Source organism: Drosophila santomea, chromosome 3R (assembly GCF_016746245.2).
Source record: "Drosophila santomea strain STO CAGO 1482 chromosome 3R, Prin_Dsan_1.1, whole genome shotgun sequence".
Classification (NCBI taxonomy): Eukaryota; Metazoa; Arthropoda; class Insecta; order Diptera; family Drosophilidae; genus Drosophila; species Drosophila santomea.
In genome coordinates, this window is record NC_053019.2 from 2,579,342 (window position 1) to 2,594,307 (window position 14,966).

Here is a 14,966-nt window from a genome sequence, read left to right on the forward strand (position 1 = left end):
GACTGTACTCTCTTGCTTTATTTGGACTGACTTGGGAACTTTATAATTTTTAATGATTTTATTTTAAAACTTGTTTAAAGGATGACTAAAAGCGATGTTTCTTCAAATGTAAGATGTCCCATAAATAAATTTTAAATCAAGCCAAAAAAATATTTTCTTCTATAGTTTCAAATAAGATGGTACATTAGTTATCATAGAGCTAAGGTTACAGGTAAATAAAGATTTCATCTTTTTCATATCTGTTTTCATTATCTGTTTTCATGTCTGTTAAACTTTCATCTCGAATTTCTACGAATATTTCCCAAGCAAGAGTATACAGTCGGTGTATTTCCAATGCTTTGTGGGCATTTGCGTGTGTGTGGGTGGCTTAGTGTGTGGCTGGGGGCGGAAATGTTCGCTCGTTTACGTCTGTGTGTGTGGGGCTGAGTGCCACTGGAAGTTGGCAAGCTGCGATTGAAGTCTAATGTATGCACGTGTCGGTGTTTTTGGTCTTCTCGCTCTTGTTGTTGCTGTCAGTTGTTTTGGCTTGGATGAGACCTCCCCGTTTCTCGATGTGTAATATATACATATGAAATAATATATTTGATTCGGTATCTGTGACTCCTCAAGCTTGTTTCTTGTGTGTGCCATATGTGGTGATTTCGCTCAGTGTAGTGTTGCTGTGATGTTTGTTTTTGTTGTTCAGGCTTTTGTTGTTGTTGTTGTTCTTATTGTTGAAGTTGTTTTCATGTTGTTGTGGTGGCTGTTACCTCTAGCAGGGGCGGCGGACTCGCTGAGCTGCCCATGGACGAGATGCTGGCCCCCGGAGTCATTCCATCGATGTCGCAGTCGGACGTGGTGTCCGAATCACTAAGGCGCGACACGGTGCTCGGCGGTGATAAATGATCTGTCGGTGTCAGTATCAGGCCGTCCACATCGCTGCTCTCGTCACGTAACTGTTTTCGTTGTTGGTTGTTTAGTTGGTGGGTTGTTGTTTAATGGTGGTTGTCATAAATTTTGCGTCGCAATGTTGTATGGATATCGCACGTGTTGTTGTTTTTGATGATGTAATTGTTGTTGTAGTTGGCAATGGTGGGTGGTGTTTTTGGGTGGTGATGTATTGGCGGGTGCACGACGAAAAATCAACGAAAAAATAAACAGATTATGACAATGCGGATTTAATAATTTTGTTTCAAACCGGGCAGCTGCTGTGGGGGGCTGAGCAGGGTGGGTAATGGACATTACCAGGTCGGTTCTGGCCTTCACTTTCAACAATTTTCCTTAAGTCTTACGATCCTTAATTTCAATGCTACAAGGAAATTCAAGATTGAGTGAAGACTAGAGCCACCTAAACATCGAGCTTTACAAACCAATAACCAAAAAAAAATAATTATAATCAAACGATAACATTTTTCATTTAGCCAGATTTGTGTTAAGTTTTTCACTCGCCGAAACTTCGTTCGTGGAACTGAACCTGAACTCTGTGTGTTTCCATCGTTTTCATTTCTTTTCTCTTCATTTCAAATGTTCACCAACACCTCCATAACAACCAGGAAACGGAAACGAACGAACGCAAAATGGAAACCAAATGAACGAACTTAAAGAGCCGCGGCCCACACATACGAGATAGGAGGTGTCCTGGTGGGGCTGCAGCTGATACCACTCGGCCTCGTCGTCCAGGATGTGGTGCGCCAGATCTATGACCACCTCGCCGATGAAGTCGTTGGCGCCATACCGCACATAGTCCCACAGCGTTATCTTTTGAGCGGATTCATTTCGGTGGATTATTCATATAGGGGTGCTCTAATGTGGCACAACTCACCTCGAGCAGTCGGCCGTTGAGGTCGCAGCGTCTCAGACCCGAGTAGACAAAGGTCTGGCCCCATCGGGGTTCGCATGTCGTGCCCACCGTCTTCGTCCGCCGCTTGGATTTGTGGCTTCGATCGGGCAGAAGGAACACCTTGCATACAAAGTAGTCATAGTTCATTCATAAATAATCTAATTTCACTCATATTATACTCACTTTTGCATATGGATTGCGGCCCGCTCCGCTCTGGCGCAGGGAGAGTCCGGTGGCGCAGACCAGGGTCACAATCAGCTGCAGGGTGTTCTGGTCGTAGCCCAGCTTCAGCTGCAGCCGCCCCTCGATGGGGATGGGCTGTGTGGTGGTGCCGGTTCCGCTGCCCATGCCGATGCCGGTGCCACCGCCCACCCCGTGGCCTTGTAGGTGGGCGGCGGGCGGATGCGGATGCTGGTGCGGGTGGTAGTGGTGCGGGTGCGGGTGCGGGTGGTAATGGTGGCCCGCCGTCGTTGTGCCGTGCAGGCCGCCAGGGGCGGAACCGGAAGCGGACGACAACGCGTGGGCGGAGGCGGGGGCGTGGACGCTGCTGGTGCTGCTGCCGCTGCCGCTGCCACTCCCGCTGCTGCTGTGGCTGTGGGTGCTGTGGCTTGGTCCCAGGCGCTGCGTCTGCCCGACGCCGCCACGTTGCCGGAGTCCTGATCCTGATACCGATCCCGGTCCGGAAACACTGGTGTGGATGTCCGGCGAGCCGGGCGAGGTGATTAGCACGCTCGGCTTGTCCCGATGGATTTCAATGGCCTCGACCGCGGGAGCTGTAAGTCGGTGAAGCCAAGGTTATGGTTGGGAATATGCTTGGAATTTATATCAGTTTGAGTTGCGGTTAAGTCGAGTTATCATGTACTGTTTGGTATCGTTGGGTGATTTGTCATAACTTTGTAGTTACATTAATGGATGTGACTTAGATATTTGTTGTACACCTATCGGTTTGCAACACAACGCCCACTTGACATGTCCTTACTCAGGAAGTAAAGTTATGCTAACAATTGTACGTTTAATTGGCGTTACATATTTGAGTGGATTTTTGCGGATTTTCTGTTTGTTTAATATATGTGAAAGTTGCCCAGTTTAGTCATCGTAATATTATTTATTTTCTTTATTGTTGGAAGCACTATATAATTATTCATCACAATACTAGAATTGAATTGATGGTATAACTATTGTATCAATTCCGTATTAAATGAAATGATTTTAAAGTGGTAGTGTGAGAGCTTTCCTTTAAGGATGCATTTGGAAATTATGGCGAAACTTCTCAGGCACACTTGGTCACGCTCTTCCACAGACACACAACTCCTACAGTAACCGCCCTGTCTAAAAACCATACTTATTTTATGGACACTATATAGTACCTTTGCGCTGCAGATATCTTCCCCCGCTGCTGACCACCGCACTGACGGCCATGCTGCTCGCCAACCCGCTGTGCGGGAAGTTGGCCGAGGAGCGGCGAGCGGAGACGCTGTTGGCGGATCCGCCGGAGGCTCCGCTGATGGGACTGACGTTGCTGCTGCTCCCGCCACTGCCGCCGCCGCTGCCGATCGGCCGGCTGACGATCAGTTCCACCTGGGCGTCGAGGCGACTCTCGTCGATGATGTCGTAGACCTCGTCGGCACTTTTGTTGTGCAGCCCGCGGCCATTCCACTCGAGGATCTCGTCGCCTGCTCCGTGGATCGATGGATAAGCGTTGGATGAATGTCATGGAGATGTTTGACCACAGACAGATAGAAATAGAGAGAGAAAAGTCAGAGTGGGATGCGATGGCTGGATGAAGTGGTATGCATATTACCTGGTCGAATCCTTCCCTCGAGATCGGCCACCGATCCGCGCTTCACCTTCTCCACAATGGCCCCGCATGGACCTCCTGCTCCTACCGATGCTCCCGTTCCCGCTCCCGTTCCCGCTCCCGTGCCCGCTCCCGATCCTCCCGTTGCGAGGGGCTGACCGCCGTTCACCTTTAAGCCTAATATATCCTCCCCATCATAGTATTTACGCAATATCATGTGCCCGATCAGGCGAGTATTGTCCGCGGATGTTTGCCAATTCACCGGATTCTGTATGCGCAGCGATCGATTTTCGGTTTACGATTTACGTGGGTGTGGTGGTTGGGATGGTAATTGGTTTGGTTTGATTTGATTTGATTTGATTTGATTTGGTTTGGTGATTGGTTATTATTATTTTTTGGTGGGATTGGTGGTTTACAGTTTACAGTTTACAGTTCGGATTACGGATGATCGTGCATAGATTTTGGTTGTAAGTAGTTGGATGTGGTGTCGGTGGGGAGCCATCGTATGCGGGAAGTAGAATTGTTTTTAGTTAGCTTTTTGCACTGCTTTAAACGCCTTATACATACAGCTTATACCCTAAACGTAACTTACAATTAGAGTTGGTCAACGAAAACATATGTATAACAGTAGAAAGTAACAGTTTGTTACTGTTGTGAACAACATTCAAGTTTTTGTTTTGTTTTCCTTACAGACTAGAAACATGTTCTACGCAATCACAGATAGTTGGCATGGCGCATAGATAAAGATACATAGTAGTTGTATTGGTATTCCTACTTGTTTTGAGAACACACACGATTCAAGAGTTCCCTCAACCTGAGGTACGGATCATATAAATTTCGAATGCTAAACACGGTGTGGAATAACGACATTTAGCAATCATGCAGGGCGTGCTAAAGGTTTTTTGGGTTTTTTAGGGTGGAGATTCATGCAAGCACAACACTTAGAGGTTTGGAAAAAGTGGTATTATTTTGGGGCATGCAAGGTTGGTTCTTTGTGGGTTTCGAATATCGCTGGGTTCTAGTTTTTGAAGTCAGGTTGTATGCTGCAATTGTCAAGATGTTTGTCACAATAGCTGGAAGTTAGTTGCGAGCTGGGAGTGATAACCAAAAACGATATCATTGCTTGATTATGGTATAGGGTTTATGGTTGCTTTCTGGACATGACAAGAACAACAAACAGAGAAAGTGGGTGGGGTTATCTTTCTTTTTGTTTTGGATTTCATGGGGTTATTCCCCACACAGACAAACGGATTGTGGGGTCCAAAGGAGGAGAAAGAGGCAAAGAGAGAGAAAGGACTCTACACAGACACAATGCATTCTTGCCCATATTGGTTAAATTTTCATCGTTTTTCTCCTGCTGCGATCTGTGTGTACCTTGGGCCCATCTCCTCGATTGGAGTCCTCGCTGCTGGTGAACGTGCTGCTGGTATCGATGCCCGAATCCTTGGTGGCCGAGTCCTGGCTTCCCTGTCGCTCGGCCTCCCATCGTGACCAGTCAGCTCCGCCAACACCGCCGGTATCTATGCTCTTTCCACTGCTCAGAATGGTGGCTGCACCCACATCCACGGCCGTGGAGGGCAGGATTGCCGTGACCGGTGGCAGTGAACTGCTGGCCAGTATGGAGGCCTCTTCGTCGTGGGCATCGAAACGCACCGTTTTCTTTATTCTACGCTCGGTGAATCGCCGCGAGTCTTGGGCCGCCGATGAGGAGGAACTGGTGGCCGGTTCGTCCCAGTAGGCAGCCTCCGTCGAACTGACGGAACTGCTGCCACCGCCGCCTTTCGTGGCGCCCAGCAGACCACCACGCTGGCTGCCCCGCGCCGCCTGACCTTGGGCATCCGCCGCTGTCGCTGCCGATGCCGATGCCGATGCCATGGAAGCCATGGATCCCGATCCCCTGTCGTAGCCCGATCCCGGACCAATCACAATCTGCGGCTTCGACTGGGGATAGTAGCTGCTGCTAGTGGTGCTGCTGCTGCTGCTGCCACCGCCGCCGGCGGCTGCCAAGGGCGGGGCACGTCGGTAGACGCCAGCAGCACCACCACCACCCGCTCCTCCTGGCCCTCCGCCTGGTCCGCCGCCAGAAAACTGCCGCTCGTGGTTGCTGCGGTTCAGCGAGTTGCGCTGCTGGACGTCCAGGCGAGCGGTGCGCGTGAGGGGATACTGCTCCAGGCGCTCGCGGTGCTGCAGCTGCAGTTCGTAGCGATCCCGCTGATCGGCGGAGGCGTACAGCCGCTGGGTGGCGTTCGACAGGTGGCGGAAGTCAGCCCCACCGACGCCACCACCACCGCCGCCGCTGCTGAGCAGATCCCGTTCGTTGAGGCTGCGCTGCTGGCGCCACGGATCCAATGAGGTGCGCACCTGGAGGCGCCCGCCTGTAGGGGTGGTAGATGTTGATTGGGTGTGGCTATAAACGCTACTAGGGGGTTGCTCTGCGGGATTTTTGGGTGGTTCAGGGGGCTCTGGGATATATTGGGGTCTCAGGGGTTCTGTTTGGATTGGTTATTCCTGGAGGGGGACTGCGCCGCTTGCCTGTCATAGTTTGTTGTCCTTTTCAGATGTTTCAACAAATGCACACAATCATAATGGTAATCGATCGGTTGAGAAAGCAAAAGTTCAAAGCAAATAAATACGTATGATATAAGACTTAGTTTCGGGGATCAACTCGGATCCAGCCTTGTGAGTTCGAAATAATGGGAAAATGGAGTAAAGTCCTGATTTTTCGAAAACTTTATAAAATACACATATAATGCTGAATTCGTTAGATTGAAGTTTGAACTAGAAATTAATAGGTTTTCGTAATGAGCGTATGTACAAGCTTTCACTACTATGCTTGTGAATTCTATTAGATTAACAAAACTGTGGTAAAATAACATGGCTCATATATTTATAATGCTTTAGATCGCTAAAATGCATCGGTTATTAATTAATTCACGAATGTGTTTTACCCTGTGTTACTGATAAATACAGGGTCAAGCAATTTAGATTTAAATAAAAACTATAGATATTATAGAACATTTTCGAAAAATCCGCGACATTACCATACAATTTCGACAGGATCTGCATGAGTAAGCTAAGATTGGGTAGTAGTAGTATCATAATTAGACCTACGACTAGAACTACGTGTGCCCGCGACTGCTGGGTCTAAAGGTGCCAGGGGCCGGGGGAAGATGAATCAGGGAGTAAGTGCCCGGTTTTACAGGATTTCGGAGAAGTACAAGGCATAGAAATACTTATCTGTTGTGGCTAAAAGTCGCGAGAGAATTAAGTTACAAGCTAAGTCTTCGGGGTAATCGGAAACTCGGGGAATTGTTGGCCCATGGGGACAGTGTAGACTGTTCTGAATGTTGGGGTGTGTGTTCAAGGTAGTGTGAATTCTGGTTGAAGTAAGGAGGAAACGGGAAACAGCGTTACGATATCCATGCAAATTATTCACCAAGATTTCTTGTGTTGTCAAAACTCTTTTTGTTTTCGTATCAGTTCACATTTACAGGTAGGGTTAAAAACGTAGAAGATACATAAAAAAGCAGAAAGTAACAAATATATAAGGATTTCAAAAGTGTTTTTAAAAAATGTTGTCCAGCAACGGTTACGTGTGTTCACAGCCAGAAAAAAGAGAGATAGTTTCGTGTGAAGTGGTTGAGGAAATCAAGTGACGATCGAGAAATCAGAATCGGTAGCGAAAAACAAACGCTTAACGCATCACCAGCTTATTGGCTATCATAGACAATTCTAGGTAGGAGAAAGTTGTGGAGAGTGTGTGAGAGAAAGTGTGAGTGAGGGACGATAGTGCTCGAACAAAGGAAACAAAGTTAACAACTAAGAAAATCGCACATTCCTTGCTTTCGCCTGTGACGTGTTGGGGAAACTCAAAAGAAACAATAACATTGAAGAGACACACACATTCAAATTCAAATTCGCATTAAATGCCTTTGGGCCTGGTTTTAATCGTTTTTTCGCTTACATTTGCATGAATCTGTAGATCGCCGGGCGAGAGTACGGATTGGACACCTTGAACGCCGCCAAAATTACCTGCTATTCGATGTTTATTTTGGGTTTCATTGATATTATTTTTAGGGTATTTTTGGGTATTTATCGGTTTATTTTGGTTTTGTGGCGGGCAAGTTGGTTGGAGTATCATTTTCAGGGTAGACCAGAGAGAGAGAAAGAGTGGAGAAAAATATATGAAAAAAATATTTCAAAGGTGAGTTCGAGTGGTTACTGTGAGTTAGACTAACTAGCTTACTAACTTACTCTATTATGCATTTGTATAAGTCGTAGGGGGATTTCCATTAAATATAATTAATGATATACTTAAATAGCTATAACTACTGTGCTAGGCCTAGTCTATATAACTTAGATCTCATGATTTCCAATGCTTATAAGCGGCTAAAAGCTTTCCAACTTACATTGCTGCAGCATTTGTACTCAATAAAAAAAAGAGCAGTTTATCTGCCGCCCTTGAAAGTAGGCAATAAAAGTGGTTGCAAACGCATTTTCAACCATTTTCTTTAAAACAAATGCACACTTACACACACAGCACCAGAACTCACTCAGACAATCGCCTTGGGTGCGAAAAAAAATCACACCCACAGACGTAGGCGTAGTCGTTCACCCATACAGTTATAGGACATACCCCTGGCATACTTTCATTTGACTTTGGTCACGATACAAAACGTTTATTTTGCGCATAATGGGCAACAACAACAAAAACAGCAGCTGTAGCGACGGCAAACAAAACAAAAACAAGTGAAATAAAAATAAGAAAAATAAAAACTAGTGAAAAAATTACATAAAGGCAGCAAGACCAAACGATAACAATGTAAACAAAAGAAGGCACGAAAGTAAAACAAAGCCAAAGTAAAGTAAATTATTTGAGAAACCACACGCACAATCTGCTTCAAGGGGGCAGAGGGGGTGGTGCTGGCCGTGGGGCACGAAAGGAGGAGGGCGAGGGATGTGAGGGGGCGCAAAAGACCAAGAAAAGAAAGCAAAAATCAATAATATACACAAAAACACGGTCATTTCTGTCCCTTGGCAACCTTTCTTATTGTTGTTAGTGTTGTTGCTGTTGTTGTTGCTGCTGCTGTTCGTGGTTGTTTTTATTGTAGTTGTTGTGGAGAAAGGCTGCGCACAATCATCGCATTGTGCAACAAACAAAGAAAACGAAAAATCAAACCAATTTCACATTAGTGTGTGCGTGTGTACGTGTGTGTGCTTCCTGTTTTATATTTTTGGCCATAAATTTAAGCCAGTTTGGCTGACAGGCGGTGTAAGGAGTGCGAGCGAGGGGAGTGCGGGAAGAGTAGGTGTAACGGGCGTTGGGCTGGCAAAAGGACACTAAAATCATCATCATCATCATCATAGGCGGCAGAGCGGGAGAAATGGGAGAAAGCAGCCGTAGCTTGTGCTATTTTTAAACCAACGCTCCGAAACATACTCTCACACACACAGACACACGCAGGCGCATAAATAGCGCACAAATGGACGGGCGCTCACAAACACACGCACATACGACCACAAGCACCATGACAAACAAACAAAATCGTACACACGCACGCACTTTACGCGTGGGCCAGCCTCAATGTTCGCATTAATGTCACTCATACGCACAGTTGCACATGCAAACAAACAACTAGCAGGACGAACAACAACAACAACAACAACAACAACAACAGCAACAGTAACAAGAAAAACAAACGGGCCACATCAACGTCAACTGGTGTTGGTCAACGATTTAATTAAATTCAGCCCCGTTCCCCAAAGATCCTCGGCTGGTAGCATTTTAAAATAGTGTGTGTTACACACACACACACACACACACAGTTACACACAGACGTACACAAGCTCACCCACGCAGGAGTGCGGTCTATATTTACTTATTCACAGCCTGGTCGCCCATATGCGACACATTTCGCGTTGATGTTGCGGTTGCCATTTTAGTTTTCGACCCCTTCCCTTTGACTGCCCATCGAGGAGCTATTGATTTTGTGTGTTTAATCGAAAACGTAATTCTTTTCACAAATTTGTTGCATAGTTTTGAGCGGCCTTTTTGACGGGGCGGTGCAAGAAGTGGAAGTTTTTGGGGCTACAATGCACACACATTCACATTTTGCGGCTAACACGAAAGCTGTGACATGTAACTAACACACCGAGAGCTCTCTATAAAGCGCACGTAAGTTTGGCTTAGTGAAATGAATTTAGAATGAAAGTGGCTGGGGTAGAGTCACCTGCCTGGTTTAATTGAATCTAAAAAAGTTGTAAGGCTACCAAAGAGTTTTCTTTGAACATTTTAATCTAATTTCGCTGCATAGAAACCAACGGATGGGTGCAAATATCTTCCTACTGCGTTGCAAACTTCTGACAGAAATCAGAATAAACAATTTTTTATAAGGGCTTCATCTTTTATATTACATTAAAGCCTTTCCAAATATAGTTTTTCAACTGAGTTAAGTTTAAGGTGCAGTTTTGACCATAATTTTAATAAAATTGCTAGCTGTGTACTTCAATTAAATTTTATTTATTTGGATTCGAACCAGCCAAGGAAAATTTAATAATTGGCATCTACCCAAAAGTGGCTATTTGGCATTCTTTGTCGACAAATTCCAGTTGCTTTTGTTACTGATTGTTTTTTCTTCTATAAGCATTTCTGTATACTGGGTGCTAATCTATTTGCATTTTGCATTTAAATATTCAACTTTTTGGCTGTCTAAGCATTTTCTTTGTGGTTTCGATGTGGTTCGTTGATGTAAGTGTGTGTGGCAGTTGTTGTTTGGTTTTTCTGTGGTTGTTGTAGCTGTTGTGGGTGCACTTCAAGAGAAGCTTGACTTACTGCAACTGACACTCACTCACCTCAAAAGTCAGCTTTGCTCTATTAAGTTTTTATAACTTTATTTAAGTTTTTGTGGTACTCGTTTTGAAGTTGTTTTTCCATATGTCAGTAATTTACGAAGGATTTATTTTCTTGTATTTTCGGTTTTGCTTTTCTTATTTACAGATTGACTTGCTATTGAAATTTTGTTTGTTTCGGCCGTTGCCTAATTTGTGGTACAAATTGCTGGGCATGTTAGCCAACCACCTCACTCACAGGGCTCAGGTGGCACCAGTGAGCACCACACAACCACCCAAAGCCACCCACACCACACACACACAGATTGCGTGGCAGTACAGTAAACAAATCGAGCGTTTTTCTTCTACCTGCTAACCAACACAAAAATGGCAAATAAAAAAAAAGCAAAAAATAAAACAATAATATTAAGTTGCTGCTGCCTCCGCTTTTTCTCCTGCAAGTGTGTTGGTGGATGGGTGGGCGGTTGTAGGGTGGGGTTTTTAGGCCCTCCAAGCGAGTGCCTTGGGTTAGGGGTCGTAGGCGGATGGCTGGATAGGTGGTTGGCTAGGTGGGTGGAAGGGCGGTTTAGTGGTTCACTGAGTGGCTCGTGGATCGGGTGGTTGGCCAAATGCAAAAGCGTCAGTTGGGCGCCACAATTTGCGCAGTGTATTGTTAGTCGATTGACTGATTCGAGAGCAAATTTGTTTGCCTTTTTTCGCCTTGGTCGTTGGGTACGCTTTCGCTCAATTAGACAGATTTAAAGAGGCTTCAAGGTCGTGGTTACCTTTTTGCTTTTTAACACTTTCATTTTGTTTGAAATTTATTTGAACTTTATTTCAACTTTATTCACACTTTGGCGTAGTTATTGGATTTTTGCAGCTTCGGGAGCTGACCAATTAGCCTTGGCTGCTGCTCAATGCCAAGCTCTCAATTATTTATGCTTCTGGGCCAATTAAGTACACTTTATGTTGTTTAACTGGCACCGCTGTCTCTTCACACTCTCCGCTTTCTTCGCCCGACCGCCACATGTCAGGCTTTTCCTCGGGCATATTTTACCTCCTTTTGCCTTGTACAATTTCCCACCAAGGTTATTTTTAACCCGACATTCACATTTCACAGAGTTTGGCTTTCGCTTTCCGCCCGCTTCGCTTTCGATTTCACTTACTCGGGGGCTTTTTGCGCTTTTTACTCGTATTTCGTTAGCGGGGATTTTCCGATTTTCCAGCAAACGTAATTTTGCTTGTATTATGGGTAGCAGAATATTTTTTCTATTTTTTTTTTCCTTTGCGACACACGTGCGAATTTTGCGAGCGGAACCGCTGCGGCTGTTTACTCGCCTTTAAAGTTCATCGAAAACTAATTTCATTTCGATTTTATAAAAAATCTCAATGGAATTTTCGCTTTACGCTGCCGTTCGCTTTCCCTTGCGCCTACTCTCTTTCTCTCTTGGCTGCAATCGTTGTTGTTTCTCTGGGAGCCTACAACACATTTCCAATAACAATGTTACACGGCGGCCAGTTGTGGTTGTTGTTGATGCCGACTTTCCCATGGCGCTTCCAGTGCCGAACTAAAAATAAAATTAAGCGCGTGGCCAACACCGCTGCCACTGCCGCTGCCTCAGCCGACGCCGCAGCTAGCAGCGATAGCATTGACAGCTGCTGCTGCCGCCCACCGCCCACTCTTTACCTACCACCACCCACCGCCCATCGCCCACCTTAGGGTCAGCGCGTTTCTCCTCTGTGTGTGTGGTGTTTGCCACCTTCAAGGCGAATCTCTGTGGCAAAGTCAACGTGTTTGTCTTTGCCTTCCAGCAAAGCGGGCGCTTTGGTGGGTGGTGGGTGGTGGGCGGTGGGCGGTGGCAGTGTCAGTGGGCGGTGTTGCGCGTGCTGGATGCGGAAAAGCTGCTAACTGAAGCGACGGATGGCTGACACTGCTGCTTTAAGTGGCAGTGCATTCGTTGTTGTTGCTGGCTGTAGTAAGGGCCATGACGCTGCACAAAAATCGGCGAAACTAAAAGAGGCACTGAATGAAATGACGTCGCTGTCAGGGAAAACTCGAACTGGGAAGAGGACTCCATTCGGACCACAACAGGACGACAGGAGCGCAAAAAGCCAAAAGTGGCTAATGTGACGCAGATCGATGTTGTTGCAAACTGTTTGAAAAGAGTTGTGGACACAGAGCGAGCACTTTGCCAAACTTTAAATATTCTACACAAATTTTCAAAATTATTTACTGGGTGTTGTGGACATCAGCCAGAGTGCTTCAGGAGTAAGTATTGTTCTTAAATTACTATCAAGCTCTCTAAAACTATGCAACATAATAATTTTAGCCAATTCCCCGTATCCTTTGGGGCACCGTTACAATTTATTTTTATCTTATGAATATTTCTATAAATTAACATTTAAAATCTTCCAAACAAAGGTTTATTTCTTAAGTAGTAGTCATGAAAATAGTGTATCCAAACATCAACATTCACTTAAAGTATTAATATATTTACAGCCTAAAGCTTTAATTTCAAAATGTATTTAACTAAACAACATAATATTAATACCACATCAATAAGTTTAATAAATGTTGTATATAGTATATTTAATTCTGATCTGTTCAGTTTCCTCATTCACAGGTTAAGCACAACTTTCTGTGGGTTTACGCGCGCTTCACGCCATCAGCTGCTCCTCTGCCTCGCCCACCCACTTGACCGCCCACCGTCATGGAAGTGGATGTAAGAACAACAAAGGGGTACGAAAAGGGGGGCGAAAGTTCAGCGCATGCGTTCTTGTTCAACGCGATGGTGTGTGGAAATTTTCCAAGCGACTCTTTCGACGGGAAATTCCAACGCATGACGTCTGGTGGCATTCACTTCGACCATTGTGAACTAGCAGCCACAATGGTGGGTTTTCCATGGCACAACTGTGGTGGAAAACTGATAGTGCAACTGCACCCCCAACAGGACCCACATGGCGTCCACCCAGTGCACCATACACCCGCCCCCTTTCTCCATTTCCCTTGAGACTTTCACTTGCCACGGTCCTGGTTTCAGTTTCGATTTCTTTTATCACTTTGCTGCATTTGGGCATTTAATTTACGGGATGCAGACATAAGTTTGCCCACCTGGTTATCGCTGTGGTTGCACGCCAGATCAGGTGGGTGGTGCAGCCTGTGGGTGGCTTGTCAGTGGGTGGGTGAGTGGGGGAGTGAGTGAGTTTGGTGCGCCTAATTTTATGCCACTCTCCGTGGCCACAAGCACACTCGTACTGGGAGTGAGCCTGGGGTTAAAGTTGAAATCAATAATTATTATATGCTAGTTTGTTGGAAAATTGAAAATGACAGAAGGAGTTGTGTGGGCGGGGCGGAATGGGCGGTAAGCGGTGGGCGGTAGGCGGTGGGCGGTGTAAGTGCAACATGGTTGCCAGAAACTTGCGCGCTAATGTGCAGCAATAAAAAATTTAAATCACCAAGCGCCGCATGTTGCACTGCCACCGAAAGACTACAAGAAACTAAACCAAGAGAAATCTGGGTACACTTGGAGGAACATTTTGGTACAACTACACTACCTATACTACAAACTTCTAAGAAACAAGAGCATGTTTATATCATCACTATCTTACTTGAAGATACTGATACATCAAGTAAATCATTTTGAACGGATTGTTAAGAGAACCATTTAATTATTCATATACTCTGCTTCGTAAAATTAGCCTCTTTGAATTTGTCTGCTGAGCTCATTAACCTCAACATATACATAGATGTTGATTTCTTATATTAGGCAAAAGTATTCCTGATGATTGGTCAATCTGAAGGCTTTTTTTCGAGTGCAAGAGGAGGAACATATGGGGGCAGAACTGCAGCAAGTGCCAACAAGAAACTTTCTAATTAGGATAATAAATTTGCCAGCATCGCACTTGACAACGTCGCCGGCATCTTTCAAAACATGAAGAGCAGAAGGAAGCCGAGTGCCCACCGCCCCGAGGGAAATGACACCCCCTCTTTGGGCCAGAAAAACCCCCAACCATCTCGACATCATCAGGCAAGTGCAGCTGCTTGGCCAACTTCTTGATGTTTTGTGGTGACTGCCAAAAAGGAAAGGCTGCTGGCTGCTCACTCGGCCTTTTTCCGCATTTTCCCCATTTCCCAATTTTTTCGCCAACTGCCTTGGTTTTCCTTCCCTGTTGGTAAATGTGTTTTCGGGTCAGCTGTGTGCAACCTTTCTGCCTTGTACTGGCATATAATTTATGCTGATTGCATTTAACTGCCAGTGAAAACCAAGTGAAAGTATGCGGCAGCGTCCAGGAGTGCGCACTTGTCTCGCTGGCTGTGGCTCTTTTCGCCTTTTCTCTCTGTAAACAATTTATTTTTACTTTCGCCGCTTCCGCGGCACCTTCTTGTGCACTCTACCACCACCCACCGACAGCGCTTTTCCGCCACCTCTTTTCAGATTTTCCTTTCCATTCGCGGCCTGTTGTCGAGCGCCGAGTCAAGTGCCCCCGAGATAAGCGCAACGAAATGTTTCCGCTACAAAA

At 45.7% G+C, this 14,966-nt stretch overlaps 1 protein-coding gene across 14 annotated transcripts in view; it reads right to left on the reverse strand.

Annotated features, from left to right (window-relative positions):
• Positions 1 to 14,966, reverse strand: part of LOC120454244 (regulating synaptic membrane exocytosis protein 2) — a 43,998-nt gene that overhangs the window by 16,305 nt on the left and 12,727 nt on the right. For 5 of the 14 annotated variants that reach the window (XM_039639358.2, XM_039639357.2, XM_039639364.2 and 2 more), the window contains exons 8-14: positions 4,992 to 5,992; positions 3,621 to 3,885; positions 3,187 to 3,492; positions 2,003 to 2,592; positions 1,802 to 1,939; positions 1,603 to 1,737; positions 750 to 935 (exon numbers count right to left, since the gene is read on the reverse strand). In XM_039639358.2, coding sequence (XP_039495292.1) covers positions 750 to 935; positions 1,603 to 1,737; positions 1,802 to 1,939; positions 2,003 to 2,592; positions 3,187 to 3,492; positions 3,621 to 3,885; positions 4,992 to 5,992 — 2,621 coding nt within the window. Of the gene's footprint in view, positions 1 to 749; positions 936 to 1,602; positions 1,738 to 1,801; positions 1,940 to 2,002; positions 2,593 to 3,186; positions 3,493 to 3,620; positions 3,886 to 4,991; positions 5,993 to 7,581; positions 7,653 to 14,966 lie in introns of all 14 variants that reach the window. The other 9 variants (XM_039639362.2, XM_039639363.2, XM_039639370.2 and 6 more) reach the window with 5 other exon arrangements.